This window comes from Paramecium tetraurelia (assembly GCF_000141845.1).
Source record: "Paramecium tetraurelia macronuclear, complete genome".
NCBI lineage: Eukaryota > Ciliophora > Oligohymenophorea > Peniculida > Parameciidae > Paramecium > Paramecium tetraurelia.
Window position 1 is genome coordinate 607,639 of NC_006058.1, and position 25,482 is coordinate 633,120.

The following is a 25,482-nucleotide window of genomic DNA, read 5'->3' on the forward strand; positions in this document are numbered from 1 at the left end:
GAAAGTGATAAGTGATTGATTATTATTTTAATTATTAAGGATAAATATTTCACATAAAATCTTAATTTATAAAAATATACATAAAATATGTATTTATAAAAGTCAATCATCTTTTAATGATTTTAGGTAAATAAATCTTCGAAAGTGAGTAATTTTTTGATGGCGAATAGTGCTTCTCATATTTACTAGATTTCCGATTTAGAGATTTGGTTCTTACAAAAACATCTAACTATTTTAATGTTTTTTTATTCTTTTCTAAAAGCTTTGTACAATCAAACATAGATTTTAATAAAATAGATCCTCTATTCTTATTTTTTGTATCTTCGTTAAACTGTGTGCTAACTATCTTACTATTATTTGAGAACTCATCCATTTCTTTGATTTTTTCCATGGCTTTTTTAATTCCATCAGCGAAATCTATGATTACATAATTTTTAAATTTCGATTTTTATAAGATTGGAGTTTATAACTATCTTAATATTGAACTTTCATTCAATTCCTTATACACCTAATTTCTTAACGGGGTTTTTTAGGATGAATTTTTAAGATGGTTACTATTTGTTCCAGAATTTTGTAATTCCTTCTCTTCATCTCCTATTGGAAGTATTTTAATATATGAATGATGTTGAGTTTTTTATCTTTGTAAATATTAGCATTTATTTTTTGATTTTTAGACTACATCAGGTAAGGTTTTGCAGTATTGTTACTAAACGATTTCAGTTTTTGTAGTTTCATATTTTTCAATTAGTCTACTTAATTTTCTCATGTCTCTTTTGGGTTGTTCTAAGGTAGGACTTATTAAGGGTTATTCATTAGAATTGCTAGAAGGCTATTGAACTCTTTTGGGAACAATATCTGGAAATGGCAAACTACAATCGATAGGTAAATTTACTTTTAAGTAGTTTAAGGTTTATGTTATAAAAAGTGAAAATTTTTAGATTTTTCATGTTAGGCTATAAATTTGGTAATATATTTGGGAGACCCTTTATTATTAATTTTATGTTCTTCAATTTATTTAATAATTTATCCACCACAATCTAAACATTCACAACTTTTATTTCTAACTAAAATGGGAATAGAAGTTATATCAAGCTTTCTTTTCAGAGTGAACTATTTCTTTAATTCTCTACGATCTTTTAACAAATTCTTTAGCTGTATAGTTTACATATGGTTAAATATAATTATCTATCAAGTATTTTCTTTTACTAAAAACAAGTCTGCTAGAATTTTAGTTAATTTTATTGATTAATAATTAATATTTTAAAATAAGAATAATAATAATAAATTCATTGTTATTAAATTTATTGGATTATTTGTTATGGAGGCTGTTGATGTATAGGACTAGATTTTTAATCTTAAACTTATGCTTTTTGAAGGTCCTCTTCAATTTCCCTCTTTAATCGAGCTTCTTTGTTCAATTGCAATCTTTTTCCCTTTTCTCCAAGACAAACTGAATGTTTCTCATTTGAATAGCAACAGTCATATCCCCATCCAAGAACATCACTCCACCAACTACCCCATACACTTGTATGATCTCCATAAAAGAAATCTTCTAAATATTTGCTTTTAGTTAAGTCCTTCTTCTTCAAAGGATTCTTAGGTAAACCATCCTCTTCATACTCTACAAATCTTTCTGTTTATCCCAATAGTAAATCTATTTGTGGATTTAAATGTTCTTCTCCACCATATCTATCAAACAAACTCTCTGCCCTTCCAATTTTCTATTCTTCCTTCTTTACTTTTATTTATTTGTACTAGTTTAATAAAATTAAATATCATACTGTCTTTTCAGTCAAAGTCGGTAAAGAAACTGTATTGAGATTTAGATTGTGTTATTCTGCATATTACCATGCAAACCTTTCCTATTCATACATCTATAGAGTTTCACCAGTCAATCTAATTTGATTTAGACCTTTGAACACTTATTTCTCAGGTGGTAAATGGGGATTTGGATTTTCTCTCAAGGATCTAGATTTTGGATCGAAGTATGCTGAATTAACATCCAAATTCAATAAGTAATTGGCTTTATCTTCTCGAATACGTAAATTTCTTGTCATAGTCTTAGTCCTTGGATCTCTGGTGGTCATTTGAGTTTAATGTTCACCAGTTCCATTATCTTTAAACTCATCATCGAGATTGCCTGATTCTGTTTATTAACCTTCTTACAATCTAGTTTCTTTTCGTTTTTCCTCTAGAATCTCATATTCTTGGATTTACGACTTATAAGTCTCTGGATCATAGCCATTCCATCTATCTCTTTTTGCATCATAATTCAGACCTCCAACATTAGTTAAAATATCATCTGGTTGAATATCTGTATTAGAGAATTTTGCCCCTATTTATCTTGGTCTTTCACAGCAATCTTTGCTTTAATGAGTTGTGGAACCACAATTAGTGCATGCTCCTTTTTTAAATTTTAAATTGTTTTGACCCTAGATTATATCACTTTAGAATTAATACTTTTTATCCTCTTTAGTACCAGTTATCAAATGTGCTCGAGTTCTATTGTTTTCTGATTCTTTGATGCTTTAACGATGGTGTACTTTCCTTTAAATACCCTAAAAACATCAAATTTTAATCATACATGGAGCATTTATAATGTATTGAGGCATGTGAGGATTGATTTCTCTTCCGTCTTCATCGTTTGTTATTTGCATTAAGTCTTCTCTACCTTTTTTGTTAAATGACATTGTAGAAGCAAATTATTATTAAAATTATCAAAAGTTTATGATATCGAATTTATACTTTATCAATTGAATCATAGTTTATTTATAATATAGTAAAATCAATATATTTTGATAATGAATGGATAACTAAAATGCACGTTGGAATTTTTAACTTTAACTATTAAGACATTCTTAATAATCTATTCTTATTTGCTTTTTATATAGATTGTAACTAAGAATTAAGAATTGCCCTACACTGAAAGCGTAGGTGGATTGATTAGTATTTCATTATCATTTTTATTAAGAAATTCCATTTCAAGAGGTAATCCAATTGGACTATTATTTCTGAAGGGGATCTTGCAATCTAACTTTTTGCCCAATTTAAAGGCCATTTGAATAACGGGCAGATTATAAACAGCTAATTTATTGATTGAAATATACAATTCATCAAGGTTTTGGGACACTCAATAGAAGGAATAGTGATTTGGCTTTAAATTTAAGCACTTATTTAGCCTTAGATTTTTTGGTGATTAGAATAGGATGCTGTGATGAGAATGGTGCCAAAGAGTCCCTTCTATTCTTTAACGTTGGGAACTTTAAGAGCTATTTTCATGGAGAATTGCTTTTATGCTGGACAGGCAAGCATAAATCGATCATTATAATCATACCCATTGAGTTTTCTAGCTGAATACACATACTCATCTAGATCATCAAATTCTGTGTTGTTGCATATTACTTATATGCCTATTATCACTGTTTCATTGGATAGATTTTAAAATTAGATATCGTCTTCACAAATATTTCCTGGAATAACCAATCCGAAATTGACAATTTGTTTATTCACATTTAACACCTCTTTGATGTCACCAATAGTCTAAGGATGGATTAATAATATATTTTACTTTTTTTTAACGTCTTGATGAGTTGTCTTAAGTCATTTTTTGTAAGAATTATTATTTCTACAATCTAAACAATTCTTGAGAGTTCTCTTTATCGGGAGAAGACGTTGACTATTTTTGTGATTTGTCGATTATTTCCTCTTGAGGAATGCTTGGTTGTTCATTTAATCTATTTGGGCTTTCCGTTAACTAACTCATTTCTTGAACGATTTTTATTTTTTTAACTTTTTATTAAATGTTTTCAGTTAAATATAATTTATATTAAAATCATATAATTTATAATGAGCAGACAATAATTTAGGAATGCAAGAATGAGTCTGTTTGTAGGCAATATTTCAAGATTGGTTGAGTAGAAGGATATAGAAAGAGAATTTAAGGTCCATGGTGATTGCACTGTGGATTTTAGAGTAAAAAATAATGATAGAGTAAATACATATAATAATATATTAGTATGCATTTATTTAATATAAAAGTGAATAAGAAGCAGAAGCTGCAAAAAATGCATTGCATTAAAGAGATTTATAGGGTATTGATATAGGGTTTATGAATTCTGAAAGGATTGAGAATAAATGTTGAATGGTCGAAAAAGTCAGGCAGATATGATGAGAATAGAGAACCCAGAAGAGATCGACCAAGGGATGACAGAGGGTAGAATGGCATATTAATTATAGATAATCAAGAGGAAATTATGATCGATTCGAGAGAGAGAGGGAAAAGGAAAGAAAACCAAGAAGGAGAAAGTAATTTATTTACATAATTTAATAATTAGCTCAAAAAGTAGAAGCAGAAGTAGAAGTCCTAAAAATAGAAGTAGTCCATAGTATCGAGTGTCCAGAAGTCAAAGTGTTGATAGTGAGAATGAACCTCCCAGAGACAAAATGTTAGAATATCTTATGTATTTTAGATTGAGAAAGAAATTGAAAGAAATGACGAGGAAAACAGACAATGGAGAATATAAGGATTGAGTAGTGAGCATTATAAAATTAATTCAATTACAAGACTTATAATTGATAGCAGCAACCAAATTATTTATAATTAATAATTTATATTATTTAAAATTATAATGGTAAAGTATCAATTTACTAGTCAGGATGCTGAAAAATCGATCGCTTAATTTACCAAATTAAAAGAAATTATTGATAACTAAGCTATTATCATAAACTAATTGAAAATGGAAAATGATTAATTAAGGTTACAGCTTTAAAAATTATCTTAACAAATAGATAAAACCCAAAGGGAATAATAATCCAATAGTGATTTATTAGGAATAAATCAAAATAAAGTAAGTTCTACCTTGCCCCATTTTTAAACTGATAATTAAAATGTTGAAAGATTAGCAAACATTTATGACAAAGGTTATAATCCCTTCGCATTAAACCTAAATAATCAATGTCGAAATGAGCCTAAGTTTGATCCACAATAATAATATAACCCATTTTAAAACCCTGGTGATTCCTAAATACTAAAGAGGGATGCATTTTCTGATTTACAATGTTAATTAAGCTAATTGGAATAAGAAAAAGCATCATAATAAACTAATTATTAATAATTTTTTGATGCAAATAATCAACCACAATAAAAGCAGAGTCATTCTACAAGTATATTTGAAAATCCATCTTTACCTAATTTAAATGCTGCTCCAAATAATAATACAAATAATATTTTTTATAATGCTGCTCCAGATAATAATACAAATAATATTGTTTAAGATGCTCCTCCAGATAATAATATTTTTAGAAATGCTGCTCTAAATAATAATACAAATAATATTTTTTATAATATTAATGCAAATAATATTTTTTAAAATGCTGCTCCACATAATAATACAAAAAGTAATTTTTGCAATAACGTTAACAATGATGAAAATCAAAAATAATAAATAAATTCTCAAGAAAATCATGAATAAGAATCCTTATTATTTGGGGATCCTTCAAATTGTTATTATAATGTTTAGAAGTCTGAAAGTAAAGCTTTAGATTAGGTGTAATTATTTAATTAAAAGGAATCAATTAATGATTAGGATATTAAGCAATTAGAAAATAGTAAAGAAAATTCATCTTAGAATTCAAGCTCATTTAAGGCCAGTTCAAGTGAAAAACATGAAGAGTTTTAAATAATAGAAAAGGATGAAGAATCTAATTCGATTTGAGTCACAATATGAAATAATATATATTATTAGTTAATTTTTAGTATCTAGTTATTCCTAAATAGATGAAATATCAAATATCATATATTTTAACTTATTAAAATGAATAAGTGGACACTTAAATTTGAGAATTAAGCCTTGGAAAATTAATTTTAGGTGAAGTAATAAGATAACTACAAAACCTTTATTTTCAAAGTTATATCTATTTCATCCATTCTAATGCATATAGGAAAGCTTGTTTCTGATTCATATTAAAATACTCCTTTAAGAATTGAATTATAAGCTCCAGGATTGATTATTTCGGTAATCACTTTATTTGTGATATTTAAACATCCATAATATTCTTCAAATATGATGACTTTGTTAAATTACTCCTTTTCTATAGCTTAATTTTGGGTTGATAACACTTATGGTTAATAAAGAAGTTTTGTTCTTGGGTCAAACATTACAGCGTCTTAAATGATTTTGATGATGTCATTGGACTATTATTAAATAGTCCCATAGATCGTAATACAATGTATGTTAAAGTTGTTGATATTGAGTAAATATCAGGAAGAGAATTTAAGAATTGTTACAATATTGTATAGTGTACTTGTAGCAGTTAGTGAGATTGTAGCATATTATTTGATAGGCTAAGCTAAGAGAAAACAGTTTTTGTTGACTGTCAAAGAAGATAGATACTGTAAAAATATTGATTATAATAGTACAATATTTGCCCAAATTTATTTCAGTTCCTTTCATCTTGTTTGATTATTAACAAGGCTAGTTTTAGCCTATTATTTTAAGCAAGTAAAGTAAAATCAAAAGATGGAACGCTAACCTTTGCGATGGTTGTAATTTAAGAAGTTTAATTAGATATATTTATTTTGAAAATTAAACATTAGAAAATTATTTGTTAGAAAAGTTGAGTACAATAAAAAGCTCTTTTGAATAAGGTAACACTATAGAAGAATTTTCATTTACTTTTCGAGGTTACTCATAAATTGATTTCATAATAACGATAACCGATAAAATTAGATTTTTAGTTAAATTTGTCGGGGCAACGTAATGTTCAGTACAAGAGAAAATAGCCATTGATAAAATTAATCATTTTTATCGTTTGATAAGAAAAGTTTTCAAATGTGTTTAAAAACCTTAAAAATATTAAAACATGCTATTTGATATCTCGATTTAATTTATTTCTGGATTTTATTTATATGGAAATAAAGAAGTTCACTACTATCCAGTTGAAGTTCTTAAAAATATCATAAAGTTTGTTGGAGCAGCAAATGTTTTAATGAATGCTGAATAAACAACTGAAGGCTATAGTTTGATAGGTTCAAAAAATTAGTTTTCGGTTTTTTTTTTATAAGTATGCAGAATATTAATGATTACACACAGTGAACTTGAATTTATTGTCATAAGAGTATCTATAACAGGAGATAGTTAGTTGATTTTTGAATTTAGTTTGAAAAAGGAGAATTTATAGAAGTTTATTCATCTGTATAAGATTAACAAATTTTTACAATCTTTAGAATAGGTTCTTTTTGAGAAAAGTATTAATTTTTAGAGCAATTGTTAATTGAAAATGAAGAGAATTTCGTATGATGAACTTAAAAAATCATCTGAAATTTGATTGCTTTTTATTTGATCTAATAATAATTTCTTATATAAATATATATTATAATACTAACAATATAATGGAATACGATTACATCGGTGCTATCAAAATAAAAGATGGGTTATTTTTAGGAGATTAGTTTGCTTCTTAGGTAGATATTTGATTCAGCGTTCTAGGACTTAGAATTTATTGTAACTAATAAGGTTTCCAGAATAGTTAATTGTGCTTGTAAGCAAATTCCAAACCATTGGGAATCAATAGGAATTGTATATATGTCCTTGCCATGGATTGATAACGATACTTAAGTAAAATTGTGTATAATGAGGTTATATTCTAACAAGAGGATCTGATAAATTAAGTAATTAAATTTATGGATGATGCATTGAACAATGGAGAAAGTGTTATTGTACATTCAATAAGAGGACACAATAGATCAATAGCTGTTCTTTGCGTTTATTTTATGAAAAAATATAGATGGACACTATACAAGACTTTATAATTTATGCATAGCAGAAGACCGGATTTGGAAATCAGAGCTAATTTTTTTAATTAGCTGTTGGCAATCGAAACTAAATTCTAAAAGAATGGCTTTGGTGCAAAAACCTATAATTGGGAGGAAGTGTTTTCATAAGGAGATCCTGAAGAAATGGTATTGAGAAATACATATTTGAATGCTTAACCTCAAGGCGTAGCTGAGTTCAAAGATCATGATTAAAAGCCTAAAACTTAAAAGTAAACTCTATAACTATCAAATATAGGTTACGTTTTGCTGAAAAAATAACTATGTACATACCCCCCTACGAGAAAATAGTATTCAATAAGAAGAAATAAACTTAACCTATCGAAACAAAGTCTTGTCTTACAGGAAAGACACTTTAATATGAGTAGTAAATTTAATAATCTCCTCGTCCCTAAACTAATGTAATGTCTCAAACTTAACCTTTATAACCCATCCAACCTGTCCATTAAAGGCCCTCCTCTTAAGACGTGAAAAGAGTTGTTGTAAAGAGCGACAGTTCAAAGTTACAATAGCTACCTGAAGCCACTTGTAAGTTTTAAGTTAATTTAAGAATCATTAAAGCCCAAGAAGCAAGCCAATAATTTTATGGATTCAGGCGAATAGTTCTTTTTGAAATCACAACAAAAAATCAATTAAGATGCAAATTAAGGAAATCCCTAAAATGAGAGAAGACCTCTAACAGCACCTAATTAATTGAGAGCACCTAGACTCTAAGTCACTCCCTATAAAAAGAATAGCACTGGAGGGTAGAGATAATAAGAATTAAGCATTTAAGCCAATGCATAATTTAAACCCATGGGTAATAGACAAAGAGCTCATTCACCAAATGCAGTATATAATGCAAATCCTTATGTTTAAAAATAGTTTAAAACTAAGCCTTGGAAAAAATGAGTTTGTATTTATATTCTTTATTAATATATGAATTTAATAGTTTCAGCAACCCCTGACAATTCTTTCAACTAATTCAGGATTCAAATCGGATTCTGCTTCTTTTACAGTTAACTAGAAAAGATTTTGTCTCACCATGCTTATATAAGTTTAATCATATTATTTTTCTTGAACCAATTGACCTTCGGTGAACAAAATAAACAAAGCATAGAGAACAAAAATTCCACAATCCTAAAAATAAACAAATTTGTACTTGTGATGTTTTCTATTGTGGACTTTTTGTTTAAAGTTTCCATTGTATTTTGCTAGGTTTTTTGTAATCTATAATCTTTGAAATTCCTTCCTTAATGTCTTGGGACATCGCTGCATATGCAGAATCCTAATAGAGAATTATTTCTTTTTTTGGGTCAATGATTATACTTATCCAATGAGCATTTCTTAAATTAATTGGAAAAAAAGAAAAATCATGTTAGTAGATAGGATTTAATGATTGATTAAGCGATTTTGATATTAAATATTCATCTAATTTATTTTGCATTGATTTTATTCGAAATTTACCTTCTTCTGCCTTAGTAATTTCTATTTTTTACACAATAAATTAATATTTCTTCCCATTCTCATTTTCATAATATTTTTCTATTACTTATCGATTATCTTAAGGTGTTTAAATTGTGTTCTCCTATTATTATTTATCATAATAAGGTTCATATAAATTATTAGGCTAGGGGGGAGGATAAGGGGCATCGGGTATAGTTAATTCCAATGAATCCTTATCATCTATTTGTAATATATTAGTAGGTAATTATTTTGTCAATTAAGGCATAAAATCAACAAAAAAATAATGATCTGCAACATAAATCTAATTTAACTAAATTATACCTTCCTTTGTTTTGAAAAATACTTCTAAAATACTGTGATAAAAAATAATATATGTTGAGATGTTAATTATCTCTCTTAATTCGCTAATTATAATAGAAACTAATAATCTATAGTAACACCGTTCTTTCTCACATTGATGTTTTTGTACGGTCTCAGCAGCTCTTCAAGTTTGAGTTAAGGTTTATGATTAGCTTCCTTTTTCATTCGTAATAGGATTAATTTTTAAATATAATTAAAATATAATAAATATTGTTAAAGGTTGAGCTTCAGCTAATTAATTCTTCCATAAAGTCTTTTTCTATCTCTACTTAAGCTCCAATAACAGCCAACTTATACAGAATACTTTGTCTATACTTATTTATCAATATTTAATTGTAGTTATATTCTTTTCTTCTTAAAGTATACAGGAGAGAAAGCAACAGAAATATGCCGCAATCGTAACTAAAATCAAATGAAATACAATACCAATTTTCTTATCGATTATAGTATGGGATAATTTCAAAATCATTTGAGTTAAAATTACAGTATTCTAATATTTAATGTATCCCTTTTTTGATTAAAGGATCAATTTTTTCATAATAAGAATCAAAGTAATAGATCTTTTTTGGGTTGAATTGCACTACTGCACTAACCCAATGAGTTTATTATTAATTTATTGGGAAAAACCAATAATCTTAGTTTTTTAATTGATTTTCTGATAAATTATTATTTTCTGCAAATTATTTTATTAATGGACCAAGTTGTGGCATCGAAAGTATTTCTTTTTAGGGTTTTTATTCTATAGCTTAACTAGTAAATTGAAAATGGTAGGTTTTTTATGCAGGTTCTTAATTTAGAGGCTGACTTTCTGGTACTTCTTTTTAATTTTATTAAAATGCTTATTTATTTTGGTCAGCTTTAACTCGGGAATTATCCTAATTGGCTGCAACTTGATTTAAATGTTATTGATCCTAAGTTACTTGCCAATTTTGATTTTATTCTTTAGATTCTATGAATAATTTAGATTAATACTGTATGCAGTTGAATCATTTTATGGTTTTTTTTATGTTGAATCTTTAGATGAAGTATTTATCTGAGATGTATGATTTGTTGGTTTTTGATTCGATGTACCAGTTTATTATGTTTGCTGATTTACTTATCCTATTACTTATTATTTTTGATTACTCTAATTTGATTACAAAGATTTATCATTTATTTCATCATGCTAATTTTTGATTTAATTTAGTTAATGGTGTTCTTACTATTAGAAGTCTTTTTATACATCTACAAATTGTTAAGATTCTTTTGAATATTTTTGAGAGTTGCTTTATGTTTCTTCAGAAATAGTGGATTATTACTTTATAGAGGCAATTTATATTTCTTAAGTATTATTAAGCTAATACATTGGAGGATTTACTAATTCTGTTTAATCATTATGAGGATCTTAAATTTAAGATTGAAATGCTTTTTCTTAAGTATGTTATTTATTATCAGGTTATTTATATTTCCTATTACTATGATGAAAATCTTGCTGTTGAGTTTGACTTAATACTTCTTAAGATTTAGGATCTTATTGCGGTTTAGATTATATTATCTCAGAACGAGGATGCTATTGCCCTGAAGGTTTACTTTAAGTTTCTTAAGAATTAAGAGGCTATTAGTTTTGATGCTTAGGTGATTGTATTTCAGCATCTTTCTTTGAAGTGTTTTTTTTTTATTATTTACTTTATTCTATTTCGGATGGATTATTATCGTTCTTTGAAAGCTTCTAAATTTCCTGACTATTCTATTTATTTTGTAATTAATAATTTTAGGTAGATGACAAATCTTTTTCAATAGTTGGTTTAGGAGGTTCCTGAATTTTATTTTACTCCTAAGGTGTGTCTTGAACAGTAGGCCTTTTCCAATCCAACTTAAAAATTATAGGCTACTATTAAGGTTATATCGCTTATTCTTATGTTACAATCAAGTCACTAAAAAAGTAACAAGAAGCTGCAGCTAACTATATAAAAATGAATTCTTAATTACTTTAACATCTTGGTATGCTTTTTTGAATACATTCATGAAAAATTAAAGTTATGAACTTTCCAAAAGGCCTTAGTCTTGGATTTTTTGTAAGAAATTGTATTCTACTGTTACTCCATAAGAAGGATTTCGAAAATTGAAATCTTTCATTTAGGTGTAACTAATTGGATTCTTATAAATAATATTCTATCCATATTTTTCTTTTAATTTCTGCTCAAATTGATCTTCTGAATATTATTGTTTTGGCTTCTATGGTGATTTTTTATTCATTTATTTATTTTTTAATTTTCTATTAATATGTGTTTCTGCATTTATAATGTTTAATTTTAATAAGCTTTATAATTACAATATTATAGATTGTATTGAGAGTGGAATTTATGAATTAAATATCATTAATTATTGATAAATGTAATAGGAAAAAGTAATCTCAAAAGATTGGCTTAGAATTGATCCTTTTGATTCTCCAATTTTAAAAAATGCACCAAAACATCAACCTGAAAAATTTAGCCAATATAAGGATTTAAAGGATGAATAAGATAATGTGATAGGATTTCTAGTGGATGACTAATAGTATTTTTTTAATGAAGATGGAGGGTATGGTTATTATCAATACATGTAATAGATGGATAGATTATAATGGTTGTTATTATGATAAAGAAGGGCAACCAGCTGGATGGTTTGTTTTGCACCCTGGCGATGTTGTTCATGAACATTTCTACGATCAAGATGGTTTTTATGTACCTAGTGATGATGAAAATGGCGATTTAGATAATGTTAAGGCGGAGAAAGTGAAATCATAACAAAATGTAGCAACCTGAATAACAATTAAATTGATTTTCACAAATATAGGAAGCATAAATAATATATTATATAAAATATAGATTTTACCAAATGCAAAACAATATGCTTGAAGATCTCAAAAATATTATGAGAGAAGGCTGGCTAGAAAAAGAATCTCGGGTATTTAAATCTTGGAGAAAGTATTCTATATTATTCATTCGTTTTAGACGATGGTTTGTTTTAACAACGACAACCCTTTATACATTCAAGGCAGAAAAATAATATAGTAATCCAACAGAGATTATTCCTTTATCAACCATAAGTACAATTAAATCATGTTAAGAAGAAACAAACAAAGAAAATACATTTGTATATTTGTAAATAACATTAGAAAATCGATACACCTGAAACAACATTTTTTCTGATGTCAAATAATAATCAAGAGAAGGAAGCTTGGATTGGAGCCATTGGTAAAGCTATGGTTAAATTGCATATGAAGAAAAATTAAAAAGATGATGATTTCGATTGATTTGTTATTAAATAAAAATAAATATAAAAAGTAATATTTTATTGACTCACCAATCTTAACTCTCTTCATAATTATACAATCCCTGAAGATTATATCAAGTGATCTAAATTTAGTTATTTCCAAATTCAAAGCATTTAATTTGTCTAATGAAAGTATTCTTTCACGTCTTGTGAAAATACTCTGTTATTATAAACTTTTAGTTGAAATCAATGAACTATAAAATGATACATTATATTTCTTTGTAAATTAATTTCTTTGATAAAATAAATTACAATTATGAGTACTCGTTTATTTTCAATTTAGTTTAATTTATTAATAATCCTAACCTCACTAATTTTGGGGTTCTTTTATACTGAAGCTTTAATTACATTATAAATTCCAACTTATTTCAGTTATTCTTGTATATTGATTACCTAATTTTCAAGACTTATATTAAATAGCGTTATTTTTAATTACAATTATGTTTCATAAATAAAAATGATTCTTTTCAATTTTTACTTTAGTAATATTATTAGTTCTGCTATGATTTTTAGAAGAGATGATATTAACAAATTAAAAATTAATTTAATGTTATAATATTGATATTTTGCGAATAATTATAACACTAAAATGATTGATGCATTCGTAGTATGAGTATTGATATGAAATAATTGAATTAAATGGTTTTTTGAATAGTATATTTGAAAATGAATGTTTGTAAAAGAAAATGCCTCAAATTTAAATAAATAAAATTGTGTATTAAATGTCCCAATTCTTACAACCAACCATCTTGTTATTGAGAGAAGGCACAGACACCTCATAAGGTAGAGCTTAAATAGTGTCTAACATCAATGCTGTGTAAGCTGTGGCTGATGTGGTTAAAAGCACTCTTGGCCCAAGAGGAATGGATAAAATGATTCAGACAGGTCCAAAAGTGACCATTTCTAATGATGGAGCGACAATTCTAAATTTATTAGAGGTTGTCCATCCAGCTGCTAGAGTGTTGGTCGACATTGCCAAATCCCAAGATGATGAAGTTGGTGATGGTACAACCTCCACTACATTGTTGGCTGCAGAATTGCTAAAAGAAGCCAAGCCATTTATTGAAGAGGGAATCCATCCACAAATAGTGATTTAAGGATATAGAAAGGCTTTGGAATTAGCATTAGAAAAATTAGAAGGATTCTCAATAAACATTTCTCGAGATTCTCCATAAGAGAAGAGAGACACCTTATTGAAATGTGCTTAGACAGCTTTGAATTCAAAATTAGTATAATAATAATTAATATTAATTAGTTAGCCAATACTAAATAATTCTTTAGTGAATTAGTGGTGTCAGCAGTGGAGAAGTTGGACCCAAATATTTTGGATAGAGATTTGATCGGAATCAAGAATGTCACAGGAGGAAGTGTAAATGATTCATTTTTGGTTGATGGAGTTGCATTCAAGAAGACCTTTTCATATGCTGGATTTGAACAATAACCAAAGAGATTTGAGAATCCCAAGATCTGTTTATTAAATTTGGAATTAGAACTCAAAAGTGAAAAGGAAAATGCAGAAATCAGAATTGAAAAACCAGAAGAATATCAATAAATTGTAGATGCTGAATGGGCATTGATCTATGAGAAATTAGATATCATTGTTAAAGCAGGAGCCCAAATCGTATTATCTAAACTTCCCATTGGAGATTTGGCTACACAATATTTCGCTGACAGGAACATCTTTTGTGCTGGAAGAGTTCCTTAAGAAGATCTTCTCAGAGTTTAAAAAGTATTTAAATCCTATATTCAAATCAGGCTACTGGAGGTTAAGTCTAAACAACTGTAAATGGTCTAAACCCTGAGACTTTCGGAACTTGTGGATTATTCGAAGAAGTTTAAGTTGGAGCAGAAAGATATAACTTATTTAAAAATTGTCCATAAGTACATTAATCATTAACTATAACTCTTAGTCTAGAACAGCAACCATTGTGTTGAGAGGTGGAGCTGAATAATTTATTTAAGAAGCTGAGAGATCTTTGAATGATGCTATTATGATTGTCAGAAGATGTTTCAAAGCCAACAAGATCGTAGCTGGAGGTGGTGCTATCGAATTGGAATTGTCAAGATATCTTAGACATTATGCTAGATCTGTGACTGGCAAGACATAATACATTGTGAATTCCTTTGCTAAGGCATTAGAAGTTATCCCAAGAACCATTGCTGAAAATGCAGGATTAAACTCAATCGAAATCATGAATAAACTTAGATAAAGACATGCTCAAGGTGGAGAGGAAGGCAGATGGTATGGAGTCGATATTAATGGTGCATCTGGAGTATGTGATACACATTCTTCCTTTGTTTGGGAACCCAGTCTTGTCAAAAGAAATGCTCTTTGTTCAGCAACTGAGGTTGTTATTCACATTTATTTTATAGGCTGCTTGTGCAATTTTATCTATTGATGAAACAGTCAAAAATCCAAAGTCTGATTAAGATACAAAAATGAAACCTAGAGGATAACCAGGTAGACCACCCATGGGAATGAGAAGATGAATGTTATATTAAAAACAAGATATATATAAATGAATTTTGTAGCTATTTATTAAATATTCTGGTTTTGATGATAACAATATGTATAATTAAATCATTCTTCTCTTAAGGGTACAATTGCAGGTGCAACAATTTTTAGTACTTCAACCAATCTCCTGTGACAATTCAATACAGCTTGATGATCGCTATCTTGAAATTTACCAACAGGTCTTTATCCTAATTATTCAATTCATTTTCAACCTGTGATCTATTTATAGCATACTCTGAATAATCTATTTACTGTCTCTTGATTTGCAATCGATAAGATACGGTCTGCTTGAGCTTCACTCATCCTTCAAAATTTAATTTATATATTTAATAAATCAGGAATTCGCATATATTTTGAACTCCTCACTTAGCCTTTTCTAGCATTTGTATTCTTATCTATTATAAGACCTTATGCTATCCATATCTACAATCACAGATGTCTATATTAGTATAATCAATTAAATTAGCTTTTAAACTAATTTTTATATGGTTCAGAATTTGGGGTTCTTGCTTTCTTTATGCCCATAAAATTCATTACTTACTTGCCTTTCTATTATTATAGTAGTTGTTTGGACTAATTTGAATAAATATTTGTACCTTCCAAGTAATTTTTTTATCCTTCACTATTTATGCTACTGGGATTGTTTTCAAATCATCAAACTCCACATCATTCTCTAGATTAACTTCGATAACAATATCCTACAATGGCATACGCCATAAATCATTCACCTTATATTGAAGACAATAACTGGCAAATGACACATTCCAATCTATACAAAAAGATACTGGAATCCTTTATTAAATAAATGCTCTTGTTGGTATTATTATGTAATCAATGATTCCCTTGTAACTTGAATTTTGATAACCATTTTATAACCATTTTTGCGATATAATTATAAATCCAATGAATTTGGAGTGATCCTCCTTTAACACCCTTAAGTATCCGACCAATATTGTATCAACAGTTAAAGATTAGATTAATCATCAAATGTGAAATCCCCTTCCAAAGCTACCTATCCAAATATTTTAAGTTCCTTCAATCTCCCATCTTTCTTAGCAATCACCATTTTCTCAAGCATTCTCAGGCAAGGTTCATTTTAGATAAGTGGAGATAAATTTAAAAAAGATAAATCAGGACCAGAACTTTATTCAATTTAACCCTGTATTTACTGGTTTGGTCTATCATCTAAATCTAATAGATCATTTGCATTTTATTGTTACTTTGGCTTCGCTTAAATAGGGTTAGTATTTGGCTATTCTTCAGCAGAATTTTAGGCTGATTAACCTATATTTTGGAAGCTTCAACAGAAGTAAAGTTCTCTCCGTAATCCAGTAAATTAATTTACCTACTAGTTTACTGCTGAGGTGGCTTAGATTATTATTGTTTGGTTTGTTAATTGGTTTAATCCTGCTGTTCTCCAACTCTTTGTATTTAACTTTAAAAAAAATCAGCTTCATTATTTGCATATATGAACTGCTTATACCCTTATATTAATTTACAAATTGGGAAGACTTTTATGTATGCTATTTATACTATGTATTTGGTTTTTATGGTTTATATTTTTGGAAGATGTTTTCTTTGTGAACTTACTTACTCTTCATCTTAAATGCACAATCATATAAACTCTTTTTTTATTTTTGTTTTCATTAAAGTTCTTCTTAGTTCGTCTTATATTCACTCAAATTGGTAATTGGTTTAATAAATATGTTAATAATATCTAATTGCTTTTCTATAATTTATTGTTTTTTAGCGTATTTTGAAGGTATATTAGCAATTAGATTTTTTTCAATTGTGGCTTAGTGTGATGAAAACTTTTAAAGATGATCAAAATCTGTGATGCATCTAGATGAGACAGAAAGTTTAACTGCCAAATAAAATTATAATTTTTAGGGCAAAAATTCTTTAGTGTACAAGAATTCTTCTAATAATAGCAACATCGAGGAGTAGAATTGACTGTTACCTCCTAATAATTTTTGGTTGTGATTTCTTATTTAGAGTAGGTTGAATAGAATTCAGCTATCTTTTTGATTGCCTCACATCCCAAGAATAATTCATTGCGTTATACAATAATCAACAATATTGCCTAGGATCATTAGGTTGATTTTAAGTACATCTTTATTTACATTGCAAATACAAAAGTAATTTGATTCCAAAACAATAGATCGATCTATCTTTTTTGCAGTCTCTAAATGATTAATTGATGAATACTAATCTAACTAAGAATGTAATTATAAATATCCTTAGAATGTTGCAATGATAATTCATGGGAATAATCGTTTGATGAGACAACAAAGGTATTTTGTCCTCTCTTGTTTTTGATGATGATTTAGCATATTTTCATAGTTTTGTATTATATTAAATATATATATTTTCTTTATTCTCTTTGTTTTACTCCCTGATTCTGAGTTTTTCTCTGCTTTTGCATCTGTCAGCTGTTCTCAATTTGAATTCTTTGAACTCTGTAAGTGGTTTGTTGGACTTGAAGATCTGGAATTTGATAGGATTGATTTGCATTCTTGGTTTCGATTTTGATTTAATCTACAAAATGGGTTATTTTATTTTTTGATTGCTGAGATCAATTGACTAAGATCTATATCTATGAGATAGGTTAGTAAAGTAGGAAGATCTTTTAATTTCGCTTTAACTAATGGAATAGTGTAGTGAATGAGTTTCTATTTATCGTGGTTTTCTAAACATTTTGTAATTAAATTTAAATTATTAAATTAACATCTCTATTTAATTTAATATGTAAAAAGTGATCACTCCTGAAATTGTGAGAACATTCACAAATCCATGTGATAAATTTTTGTGCCAACCCTCAGAAGAAATTAAATTTATTAAATTTATACTCAGAGATGCTGATGATAATTTTATTTTATTTGACTTTGATAATGACGATGAAAATTAATAATAAGAAGTTTTGAGTTATCAATTCACGCCTCAATATTTCGATATCAAGACTTTGGGAGCAACAAAAATATTCAAGACTTTCGATAAGCCATTAAAGAATTTGCTCCTCATTGATAGGTATTTAACAAAACCAATCTAGATTCTATTTTAAAAATAACCTCATCAAAGAGTACGAATTTCGCTTTCCTTTCTGCATACCCCATTCAACCAATACTTGGGAATCCATGTATGATCAACCTGCATTAGGAGCTAACTTAAAAGATCAGATGCTCCTGAATCCATGGGAAACCAAAAGTGATACATTTCTATTTATTGATGGAAAATTAGCTAATCATGAAAGAATAGAGTATGATTTTAGTGGAGATTAAGAAGATTTTGATTGAAATATACATAGTTTCTATTGACTTTAATTAAATAAATGAATTCATTGCAATAAAAGTTGAAGCTTAATATTGGCACTCAAACCAAAACAGACAGTTCTTAACTGCCAGACATTGTTTAAAAGAGTCCTAGAATGGTCCTTCGGAATTTACAGTCAACTAAATTAAGGAGTCAAGAGTATATAAGCACAGAAAGAGTCCGAGAAATGAAGGATGCCATTGTATCTAATCATTCAAGATAAACCTCATTATAAAAAATGAATTTGTCTCAATGTAAATTTAGGATCAATAAATTGGCCAATGATGATAATCGTGTTTGTCTACCGAATTTTAAAAAATGGAATAAGGAAAAGGCTAAAAAAATGTTATGCGATTACATAAAGTAAAACAATAAGTATTCTAATAAAATAATTGTTAAATTGCCTGAGTATGAGAAAAGAGCTCCGTTTATCACAGAGCAATTTTCATTCATTGAGAAAATACTGCCTCAGAATTAAAAGTTCAGAAAGCAATTAGGGTTTAGTGAAGAAAGCATTTTGAGAAATAATTTATTACTTGAAAAAATGCTATTAGAAAGATTGCTATGAATTCTGGTTTTATACTATTTATGTATTATTATGTAATTATCTCAATCGGTGAAATAAAAGAAGTCATGGGCTGCATTATCATATAATCTCATGCAGAAACAACCAACTATTTCATAGTAAAATGCTTACGTCCATAACTAAACACAGCAGGGAACCAGAAATTTCTGATATTCTTTCTATACCATGCACCATAGAAAAGTCTCTTGAATAAGTATTCTTTAGGTCCTCCATACATAAAATGGAAATTGTGGTGTTGGTTAGATAATGATCTTGAGTGTTAAATGAACCCCTTTTAATTTAAATGAACAATTTACTCTCTCATAATTAAATTTGTCATGATAATTAGACAAATTGTTCTTGCTATTATGTACCATAGCCTCTGCTCTCTCAGGCAAATGTCTCAAACCGCCTCTGAATGTTCTGAATTCATCAGATTTGTATTCGCTTACATATGTCAACCCTGCACCTTTGGCGTTCATTTTTTTATTTAAGATATTAATTATTTAATTCGATAAGTTAAAGTCGATATCAAATATTATAATTATTGTCCATATTCCTAATCCAAATGAATTCAACCATATAGCCAATACTCCAATATTCCCTGACAATTTTTAAATCACTAATCAATTAAGTATTTTAGAAAAAGTATAATTTAATTTTAATATATATATAAATGTCATTTACTTATGCTTATTAACCTGAATTGATAAGAGCATCTTAAAAGGATTCGGAGATGATTCAATCGATCTATCAAAATATATGCAATCTTCTGGAATATTTTGTTTCAACTAGGTAAATCTTCAATAAACTCAATACTATTAAAATGATAAGTAATCTGACTTATTATTTATTGACATACTTACGAGAAGTCAAAACTATAGGAGAGGAATATACAAACATTTAAGTTTTCAATTATTCTGACTATGATGATCATTTTGTACCTTTGCAAAAAAGAAGGAAAGTGTTATTTATAATTTTATAATTACTCTCATTTTCAATACCAAAGTTAAGATCTAGATAAATAATGTATTAGTAATAACAGTCGGCAAACAAAATGCTTAAGAATTTGCCAGATATCAATGATGTATTAGAAGGGATTTAAGACTTTCACTTAGCATTATTTTTAATCCAAGGCTCTTACTTTGAGATAAGCAAGAGATTAACTCAAATCCAATTCATTTTCAATAGAATACCTCCAAATCACAATATTAAGTACAAAAGGATTGGCTAAGCTTATTTAATATTACTGATTCTGCAATTCATGAGAAGCTTGTACAACTTTGTTTTGAAGATTAAGAATGAAAATATGAAAGATCAAGTGAATAAAGAAAGAAATATAACAACAAATGAGAATAATGATAAATTTACATAATGTTTAATTTGTTATGATAATGCAACAAATGTGACTTGCACTCCATGTGGACATTTATATTGTTGGGATTGCATAATGCAGCAAGTTATATTGAAACAATAATGCCCAATATGCAGATAGGATTGTCATTTATAATAATTAATATAATTGTACAATTATAATTGAATAATAATAAATTTTAACAGAATATTATATTTTTAACGTATAATAAAATGATCCACGAACAGTATAGATTCTTCGGCAAAGAATTGGTTAATTCATCGGGTGAATTCTAAAAGGAAAACACAGACAGAAATAAACCAAAGCATCTTACTGTATTACCTAGATATCTCAAACTAAATTTATGGTAGGAAGAGAAAGAAAATAAAATGGAAGTTGAAAATAATACTCAACAATTATGTTCTTTTGATTAACAAATGATTAAAGACCCTTAATTCACTTCTTTATATAATAAGGAGATCTATACTTATTTGTTGACTTAAGAAGAAAAATATTTAGTTAGTAATAATTACATGAATGAATAATAACAACCTGACTTAAATGCAAGAATGAGAGCAATTCTTTTAGATTGGTTGATTGATGTCCATCTCAAATTTAAATTAAGAGATGAGACCTTATATGTTACAACTTATTTAATTGACAGGTTTCTTAATTTTAAGACTACAACCAGATAATAACTTTAATTAGTTGGAGTAGCTTCATTATTTATAGCTTGTAAATATGAAGAAATATATCCCCCTGATTTGAAAGATTTTGTGTACATCACTGACAATGCCTACACAAAATAGGATGTCCTTGAAATGGAAGGATAAATATTATAAACATTAGACTTCTCCATAACCCAACCATCAAGTTATTGTTTTCTTTAGAGATTTGGTAGAATTGCAGGATTAGATACTAAGAATTTAAGCTTGGCTTAGTATCTTTTAGAGCTATCAATTGTTGACATCAAATTTATGAACTATAAACCATCGTTTCTATCTGCAGCAGCTATTTATTTAGTCCACAAAATAAGGTATCAGAAATATATTTTCATAGGAAGACTCCTCAATCTTGGAGTGAAGAAATGCAGAAAATGACTGGTTATAATGAATAAGAACTTAGGTATTGTGCTAAAGAAATGTGTCTTGTTTTGCAATCATCAGACAAATCAAATTTATAGGCTGTTAGAAAAAAGTTTGCTTAGCCTAAATACTAAGAAGTATCACGTATTAGAGTAGAAAGGCAAATTAAATAATAAAAATGAATGGTTAATTCATTTCTAGTTAAAATGTTTAACATCTATAAATTTATATCAATTTTTTTATGACACTGATCTTCTTTTTGTATTTGTTACTTATATTATATAATTATTATTTGAATACAAGAGACTTTTTAATCTCTATTGAAGTTTATCTTAATAGATTTAATAGCCATCACTAATTATTCCCAATTGTTAGAAATTTTGATTGTTAATATTGTTAGATTTATTGTTATTGTTATTAATGCTGTTGTTGCCCTTATTTAAATTGCATTAGTTGGTAGAATTATATGAAGGAAAGAAGGAATTTTAAGTTTGAGATAATTTTTAAGCTTATTGAACTTATTTCATAAATGGAGTTTTGTGATTAGTTGTTTTACTCAATGATCTTTTATTATATGAATGTGAAGTAGTACTTTCAGCTCTAATATGATTATTTTCAGTATGAACTCTAGTGCCATTTTGATAAATTCGAGATTTAGTTGTTGTAAATTGCAAACTATTTCTTAATTTTGTCATAAAGTTAAATTTACTATTTTCAAAATTCATTAAATTTTCTTTGATCTTGTTTAATTTATCTCTTTTCATTAACTTATTTTTTATTAAGTAATAACATGTAGTTAATGTACAATGTTTATTCTGCTCTAATTATTGAAATAAGTTGACTGTTTCTATTTGATTCTCTTCCAACTCTTTAATAATTAGATGTATTGGAATATCATCATGAACCTTTAAATATTCATCTTCAAAAATTAGATTTTATGATTCTAAGAAATTCATTAATTCATTAAGAGTAATTCTTTTGTTTGGATCAATCGTAAGCATTGATTCTAATAATGAACAAACTTACTAAGAAATTGGAGAATTTATTTAAAATTGTGATTTCTTAATTTTATTTTTCAAGTCATTATTGTTAGTTATATTGTCAAATGGCAATTAGCCTTACAACATTTGATAAAGCATTAGACCTAAGCACCATATATCATATTTTTATCCGTCAAATTCATAATATAGCGAGTTTAACATTTCAGGAGATTAATATGATAATTTAATTGTAGAGTAATCTATGGTTGCCTATTAATCCATCTTGATAGCCTGGCTAAAATCGATAATCTTGGGTTTTCCATTTTATAATACGATGTTCTCTAATCTTAATTTACAATGAACTATGTTATTTTCATGCAAATACGAAACTCCTTTGGCAATTTGCTGCAAATATATTAAAGATTAAGCCTCTGAAAATCAATAAATTATAATTATGATACTTTTAGCATTAGTTTAATTTATGTTTCAGGTCATCTCCTTCTCCAAATTCAAAAATCATGTAAATATTGTATGTAGATTCCAAAATCTATATTAACTTGATTGAAATTACTTCATATAATTGTATTACATTCTAATGCTTGATCTATCTGAGTATTTGAATTTCATTCTCAAGGTTTTACAAATCTCTATTTAATTTCAGATTCTTTTTCTCTAATATTTTGATTAAAACATTTTCATTCACTAATTAGTGTTTCGCGATAACAATTTTTCCGTATTTGCCATTTCCTAATAACTAATCTTATCCATTATTATAATATTCTATACCTATAATATAATGTTATATTTAAAAAGACATTAAATTATATAATCAATTATTAAACAGAGTAATCAGAGCTATTTTATTATCTTGCTTCTAATTTAGTAGCTTAAATATTAATATTTCTTCATCTTCCTTTGCTCTTATTTATTATATATAAATAGTTTGCATCTTTACTTATTTTAAATACAATATATTAGAGTTCATAATTTAATCCAATTTTTTATCTTTGAACCTTCATTTGTGTTGGATTGTCTTTTTAAAAATATATCCCAAAATCATTAATAGATTTGGAAAATAAATTTGTTAAAATTCTTTTAACCACTTAAGAATTATTAGATCAAAATAAATTGTTTTTTGTAATAAAAGAAAAGTTATTAAACTTTGTTTAAAATGATAGAATCTTAGAATCTGAAAAATTGTGAAATGATCATAGTAATTTTCAAAATCTATTTTCCTTATTACTTTAATTTTTTATTTATATTTTGGAAGTTATACTTCTAAATGAATATAAAATTTGGCTTATTTTGATGGATACCTGCTTTTATATAGTTAATTTTTGAATCATAACATTGATTATTTCTTTTGAATAACAATTTCTTAAAAATGATTAATATAATACAATCTTTGAGTTTATTATTATTAATTTAATGAATACTCTTATGGTTTAATTATTTACTAACACTCACATCCACACATATATTTATAATTGAGATTTCTTTACAATGTACTAATTTAAAGATCTCTAATTGGTATATAAAATATTAAATTTATTATAAATCATCTTCTACTTAGCAATGAAGAAACAGAAGAAACAATCTTTTTGGTTTCGTCGTCTATGTTTGCATAATTGTCTTTTGCAATTTTGGTGAATTTTGTTATTTTACTATTGCAATCAGTCAAACACTATCTTTCCTTATCATTCATCCACTCGTTTTAGATATCAATGCATTAATTGGTACATTATTCATAAAAGAAATCCTCGATTTCTTAAAAATCCAATAAATCTTATACATTTCATTTGAATGTACGCTCCTAAATAGGTAGCGAGTGCTCTTTGATCAATTTAACCTCGACTCTATCTTATTTTCAGTTCTTTCTATTAATGGAGATTTTATTGCTACTCAGCAAGTTTCTAATCAAACAATTTCTTTCGATAAGATGAAAACATATAACCACAAAATTAAATTTAATGTTATAAGCTTATATAAATACATTCCTAATAAGTATACAGTTGTTTAATTTAGAACTTGGAATTATTAGAAAGGAGGAATCATTTATAGTGAGAGAAGAAATCAGAGAAAATGCCACTTGGAGTGATTTAAGATAGAATCGAATAAAATAGATAAAGGAGGATCTTGAAAGTGGGAACATCAATGTTGATTCTGAGATCATTGAAGAATCAGGATAAACTCTACTTACATAAAGCATAGTGATAGATAGATATGAAATATTCTTATTGTGTTTATTGTATTAAGGTAAAGCTATTAGTACATCCCATAGCAAATGTAAATTAATAGACCTACGAGGGAATGAGGCCAGTTCATTTGGCAGCAAGTCTAGGGAGATTGAAGATGCTATAGGATTTAAAATAATATGGAGCTGAACTTGATGCAAAGGACGAGTTGGGCATGACACCTTTAGAAAGGGCAAAATTATACAACCATTCTGAAATTATTGAGTTTTTGAAATAATGAATATTTATATTTATAAATCCTTTCAAAATACATTTCTTTATGTAGTCATAGAGTTTTGTTGAAGGCCTCTATGAATATTTGTTGAAAATCAAGTATATTATTTATTAGCTATAAAAATTATTATTAAAGTAATAATTAAAACTTAAAAGTATGGGAATACAGATTAAAGGAAAATCTTTAAACAAGGAAGAAATAAGTTTAGTTCATAAATCAAAAAGTTTAATTAGACTTATAAAATGATTATGGAAATACTTTTACATATATATGG

The 25,482-nt window shown here is 27.3% G+C and overlaps 21 protein-coding genes across 21 annotated transcripts; 12 read left to right on the forward strand and 9 right to left on the reverse strand. All coding sequences in view use genetic code 6, as the record gives it.

The window, feature by feature from the left end:
* Positions 1–106: 106 nt before the first annotated feature.
* On the reverse strand, positions 107–1,167 carry PTMB.283c (hypothetical protein). Its single annotated transcript, XM_001347072.1, has 2 exons — positions 107–869; positions 893–1,167. The coding sequence occupies 2 exons, from the start codon at positions 1,165–1,167 to the stop codon at positions 107–109; spliced, it is 1,038 nt and encodes a 345-aa protein (XP_001347108.1).
* A 119-nt stretch (positions 1,168–1,286) lies between these two features.
* PTMB.284c (Step II splicing factor SLU7) lies at positions 1,287–2,690 on the reverse strand. The annotated part of the gene is made up of 4 exons (XM_001347073.1): positions 1,287–1,754; positions 1,782–2,432; positions 2,461–2,558; positions 2,585–2,690. The coding sequence occupies 4 exons, from the start codon at positions 2,688–2,690 to the stop codon at positions 1,287–1,289; spliced, it is 1,323 nt and encodes a 440-aa protein (XP_001347109.1).
* Positions 2,691–2,785: 95 nt separating this feature from the next.
* PTMB.285c (hypothetical protein) lies at positions 2,786–3,763 on the reverse strand. Its single annotated transcript, XM_001347074.1, has 3 exons — positions 2,786–3,084; positions 3,108–3,540; positions 3,569–3,763. 3 exons carry the CDS (start codon positions 3,761–3,763, stop codon positions 2,786–2,788), a joined length of 927 nt encoding a protein of 308 aa, XP_001347110.1.
* An 83-nt stretch (positions 3,764–3,846) lies between these two features.
* PTMB.286 (hypothetical protein) lies at positions 3,847–4,474 on the forward strand. The annotated part of the gene is made up of 5 exons (XM_001347075.1): positions 3,847–3,990; positions 4,016–4,136; positions 4,163–4,213; positions 4,237–4,305; positions 4,335–4,474. 5 exons carry the CDS (start codon positions 3,847–3,849, stop codon positions 4,472–4,474), a joined length of 525 nt encoding a protein of 174 aa, XP_001347111.1.
* A 154-nt stretch (positions 4,475–4,628) lies between these two features.
* PTMB.287 (hypothetical protein) lies at positions 4,629–5,714 on the forward strand. Its single annotated transcript, XM_001347076.1, has 1 exon — positions 4,629–5,714. The coding sequence occupies one exon, from the start codon at positions 4,629–4,631 to the stop codon at positions 5,712–5,714; it is 1,086 nt and encodes a 361-aa protein (XP_001347112.1).
* A 99-nt stretch (positions 5,715–5,813) lies between these two features.
* On the forward strand, positions 5,814–7,326 carry PTMB.288 (hypothetical protein). The annotated part of the gene is made up of 2 exons (XM_001347077.1): positions 5,814–6,393; positions 6,416–7,326. 2 exons carry the CDS (start codon positions 5,814–5,816, stop codon positions 7,324–7,326), a joined length of 1,491 nt encoding a protein of 496 aa, XP_001347113.1.
* A 64-nt stretch (positions 7,327–7,390) lies between these two features.
* PTMB.289 (Protein phosphatase) lies at positions 7,391–8,722 on the forward strand. Its single annotated transcript, XM_001347078.1, has 5 exons — positions 7,391–7,462; positions 7,488–7,626; positions 7,653–8,043; positions 8,070–8,359; positions 8,382–8,722. 5 exons carry the CDS (start codon positions 7,391–7,393, stop codon positions 8,720–8,722), a joined length of 1,233 nt encoding a protein of 410 aa, XP_001347114.1.
* A 42-nt stretch (positions 8,723–8,764) lies between these two features.
* Positions 8,765–9,542, reverse strand: PTMB.290c (hypothetical protein). The annotated part of the gene is made up of 2 exons (XM_001347079.1): positions 8,765–8,950; positions 8,973–9,542. The coding sequence occupies 2 exons, from the start codon at positions 9,540–9,542 to the stop codon at positions 8,765–8,767; spliced, it is 756 nt and encodes a 251-aa protein (XP_001347115.1).
* A 219-nt stretch (positions 9,543–9,761) lies between these two features.
* Positions 9,762–11,872, reverse strand: PTMB.291c (hypothetical protein). The annotated part of the gene is made up of 5 exons (XM_001347080.1): positions 9,762–9,927; positions 9,953–10,039; positions 10,064–10,586; positions 10,610–11,579; positions 11,606–11,872. The coding sequence occupies 5 exons, from the start codon at positions 11,870–11,872 to the stop codon at positions 9,762–9,764; spliced, it is 2,013 nt and encodes a 670-aa protein (XP_001347116.1).
* A 136-nt stretch (positions 11,873–12,008) lies between these two features.
* Positions 12,009–12,420, forward strand: PTMB.292 (hypothetical protein). The annotated part of the gene is made up of 2 exons (XM_001347081.1): positions 12,009–12,196; positions 12,225–12,420. 2 exons carry the CDS (start codon positions 12,009–12,011, stop codon positions 12,418–12,420), a joined length of 384 nt encoding a protein of 127 aa, XP_001347117.1.
* A 73-nt stretch (positions 12,421–12,493) lies between these two features.
* PTMB.293 (Pleckstrin homology domain protein) lies at positions 12,494–12,911 on the forward strand. Its single annotated transcript, XM_001347082.1, has 3 exons — positions 12,494–12,582; positions 12,610–12,751; positions 12,774–12,911. 3 exons carry the CDS (start codon positions 12,494–12,496, stop codon positions 12,909–12,911), a joined length of 369 nt encoding a protein of 122 aa, XP_001347118.1.
* Positions 12,912–13,653: 742 nt separating this feature from the next.
* Positions 13,654–15,421, forward strand: PTMB.294 (T-complex protein 1, eta subunit). Its single annotated transcript, XM_001347083.1, has 5 exons — positions 13,654–14,160; positions 14,187–14,660; positions 14,687–14,812; positions 14,842–15,279; positions 15,305–15,421. 5 exons carry the CDS (start codon positions 13,654–13,656, stop codon positions 15,419–15,421), a joined length of 1,662 nt encoding a protein of 553 aa, XP_001347119.1.
* A 478-nt stretch (positions 15,422–15,899) lies between these two features.
* On the reverse strand, positions 15,900–17,047 carry PTMB.295c (hypothetical protein). The annotated part of the gene is made up of 5 exons (XM_001347084.1): positions 15,900–16,019; positions 16,043–16,288; positions 16,312–16,637; positions 16,667–16,922; positions 16,946–17,047. 5 exons carry the CDS (start codon positions 17,045–17,047, stop codon positions 15,900–15,902), a joined length of 1,050 nt encoding a protein of 349 aa, XP_001347120.1.
* Positions 17,048–18,192: 1,145 nt separating this feature from the next.
* Positions 18,193–18,739, forward strand: PTMB.296 (UNC-119). Its single annotated transcript, XM_001347085.1, has 2 exons — positions 18,193–18,473; positions 18,496–18,739. The coding sequence occupies 2 exons, from the start codon at positions 18,193–18,195 to the stop codon at positions 18,737–18,739; spliced, it is 525 nt and encodes a 174-aa protein (XP_001347121.1).
* A 35-nt stretch (positions 18,740–18,774) lies between these two features.
* Positions 18,775–19,323, forward strand: PTMB.297 (hypothetical protein). Its single annotated transcript, XM_001347086.1, has 1 exon — positions 18,775–19,323. The coding sequence occupies one exon, from the start codon at positions 18,775–18,777 to the stop codon at positions 19,321–19,323; it is 549 nt and encodes a 182-aa protein (XP_001347122.1).
* Positions 19,324–19,411: 88 nt separating this feature from the next.
* PTMB.298c (hypothetical protein) lies at positions 19,412–19,802 on the reverse strand. Its single annotated transcript, XM_001347087.1, has 2 exons — positions 19,412–19,612; positions 19,638–19,802. 2 exons carry the CDS (start codon positions 19,800–19,802, stop codon positions 19,412–19,414), a joined length of 366 nt encoding a protein of 121 aa, XP_001347123.1.
* Positions 19,803–19,996: 194 nt separating this feature from the next.
* PTMB.299 (Peroxisome assembly protein) lies at positions 19,997–20,860 on the forward strand. The annotated part of the gene is made up of 1 exon (XM_001347088.1): positions 19,997–20,860. One exon carries the CDS (start codon positions 19,997–19,999, stop codon positions 20,858–20,860), a length of 864 nt encoding a protein of 287 aa, XP_001347124.1.
* Positions 20,861–20,907: 47 nt separating this feature from the next.
* Positions 20,908–21,941, forward strand: CYC2 (Mitotic cyclin, CYC2). Its single annotated transcript, XM_001347089.1, has 2 exons — positions 20,908–21,710; positions 21,734–21,941. 2 exons carry the CDS (start codon positions 20,908–20,910, stop codon positions 21,939–21,941), a joined length of 1,011 nt encoding a protein of 336 aa, XP_001347125.1.
* A 48-nt stretch (positions 21,942–21,989) lies between these two features.
* On the reverse strand, positions 21,990–23,556 carry PTMB.301c (Protein kinase). The annotated part of the gene is made up of 4 exons (XM_001347090.1): positions 21,990–23,101; positions 23,125–23,168; positions 23,201–23,286; positions 23,311–23,556. 4 exons carry the CDS (start codon positions 23,554–23,556, stop codon positions 21,990–21,992), a joined length of 1,488 nt encoding a protein of 495 aa, XP_001347126.1.
* Positions 23,557–24,297: 741 nt separating this feature from the next.
* PTMB.302c (hypothetical protein) lies at positions 24,298–24,688 on the reverse strand. The annotated part of the gene is made up of 2 exons (XM_001347091.1): positions 24,298–24,506; positions 24,532–24,688. 2 exons carry the CDS (start codon positions 24,686–24,688, stop codon positions 24,298–24,300), a joined length of 366 nt encoding a protein of 121 aa, XP_001347127.1.
* Positions 24,689–24,709: 21 nt separating this feature from the next.
* On the forward strand, positions 24,710–25,214 carry PTMB.303 (hypothetical protein). The annotated part of the gene is made up of 2 exons (XM_001347092.1): positions 24,710–24,995; positions 25,021–25,214. The coding sequence occupies 2 exons, from the start codon at positions 24,710–24,712 to the stop codon at positions 25,212–25,214; spliced, it is 480 nt and encodes a 159-aa protein (XP_001347128.1).
* The last annotated feature ends 268 nt before the right edge of the window (positions 25,215–25,482 follow it).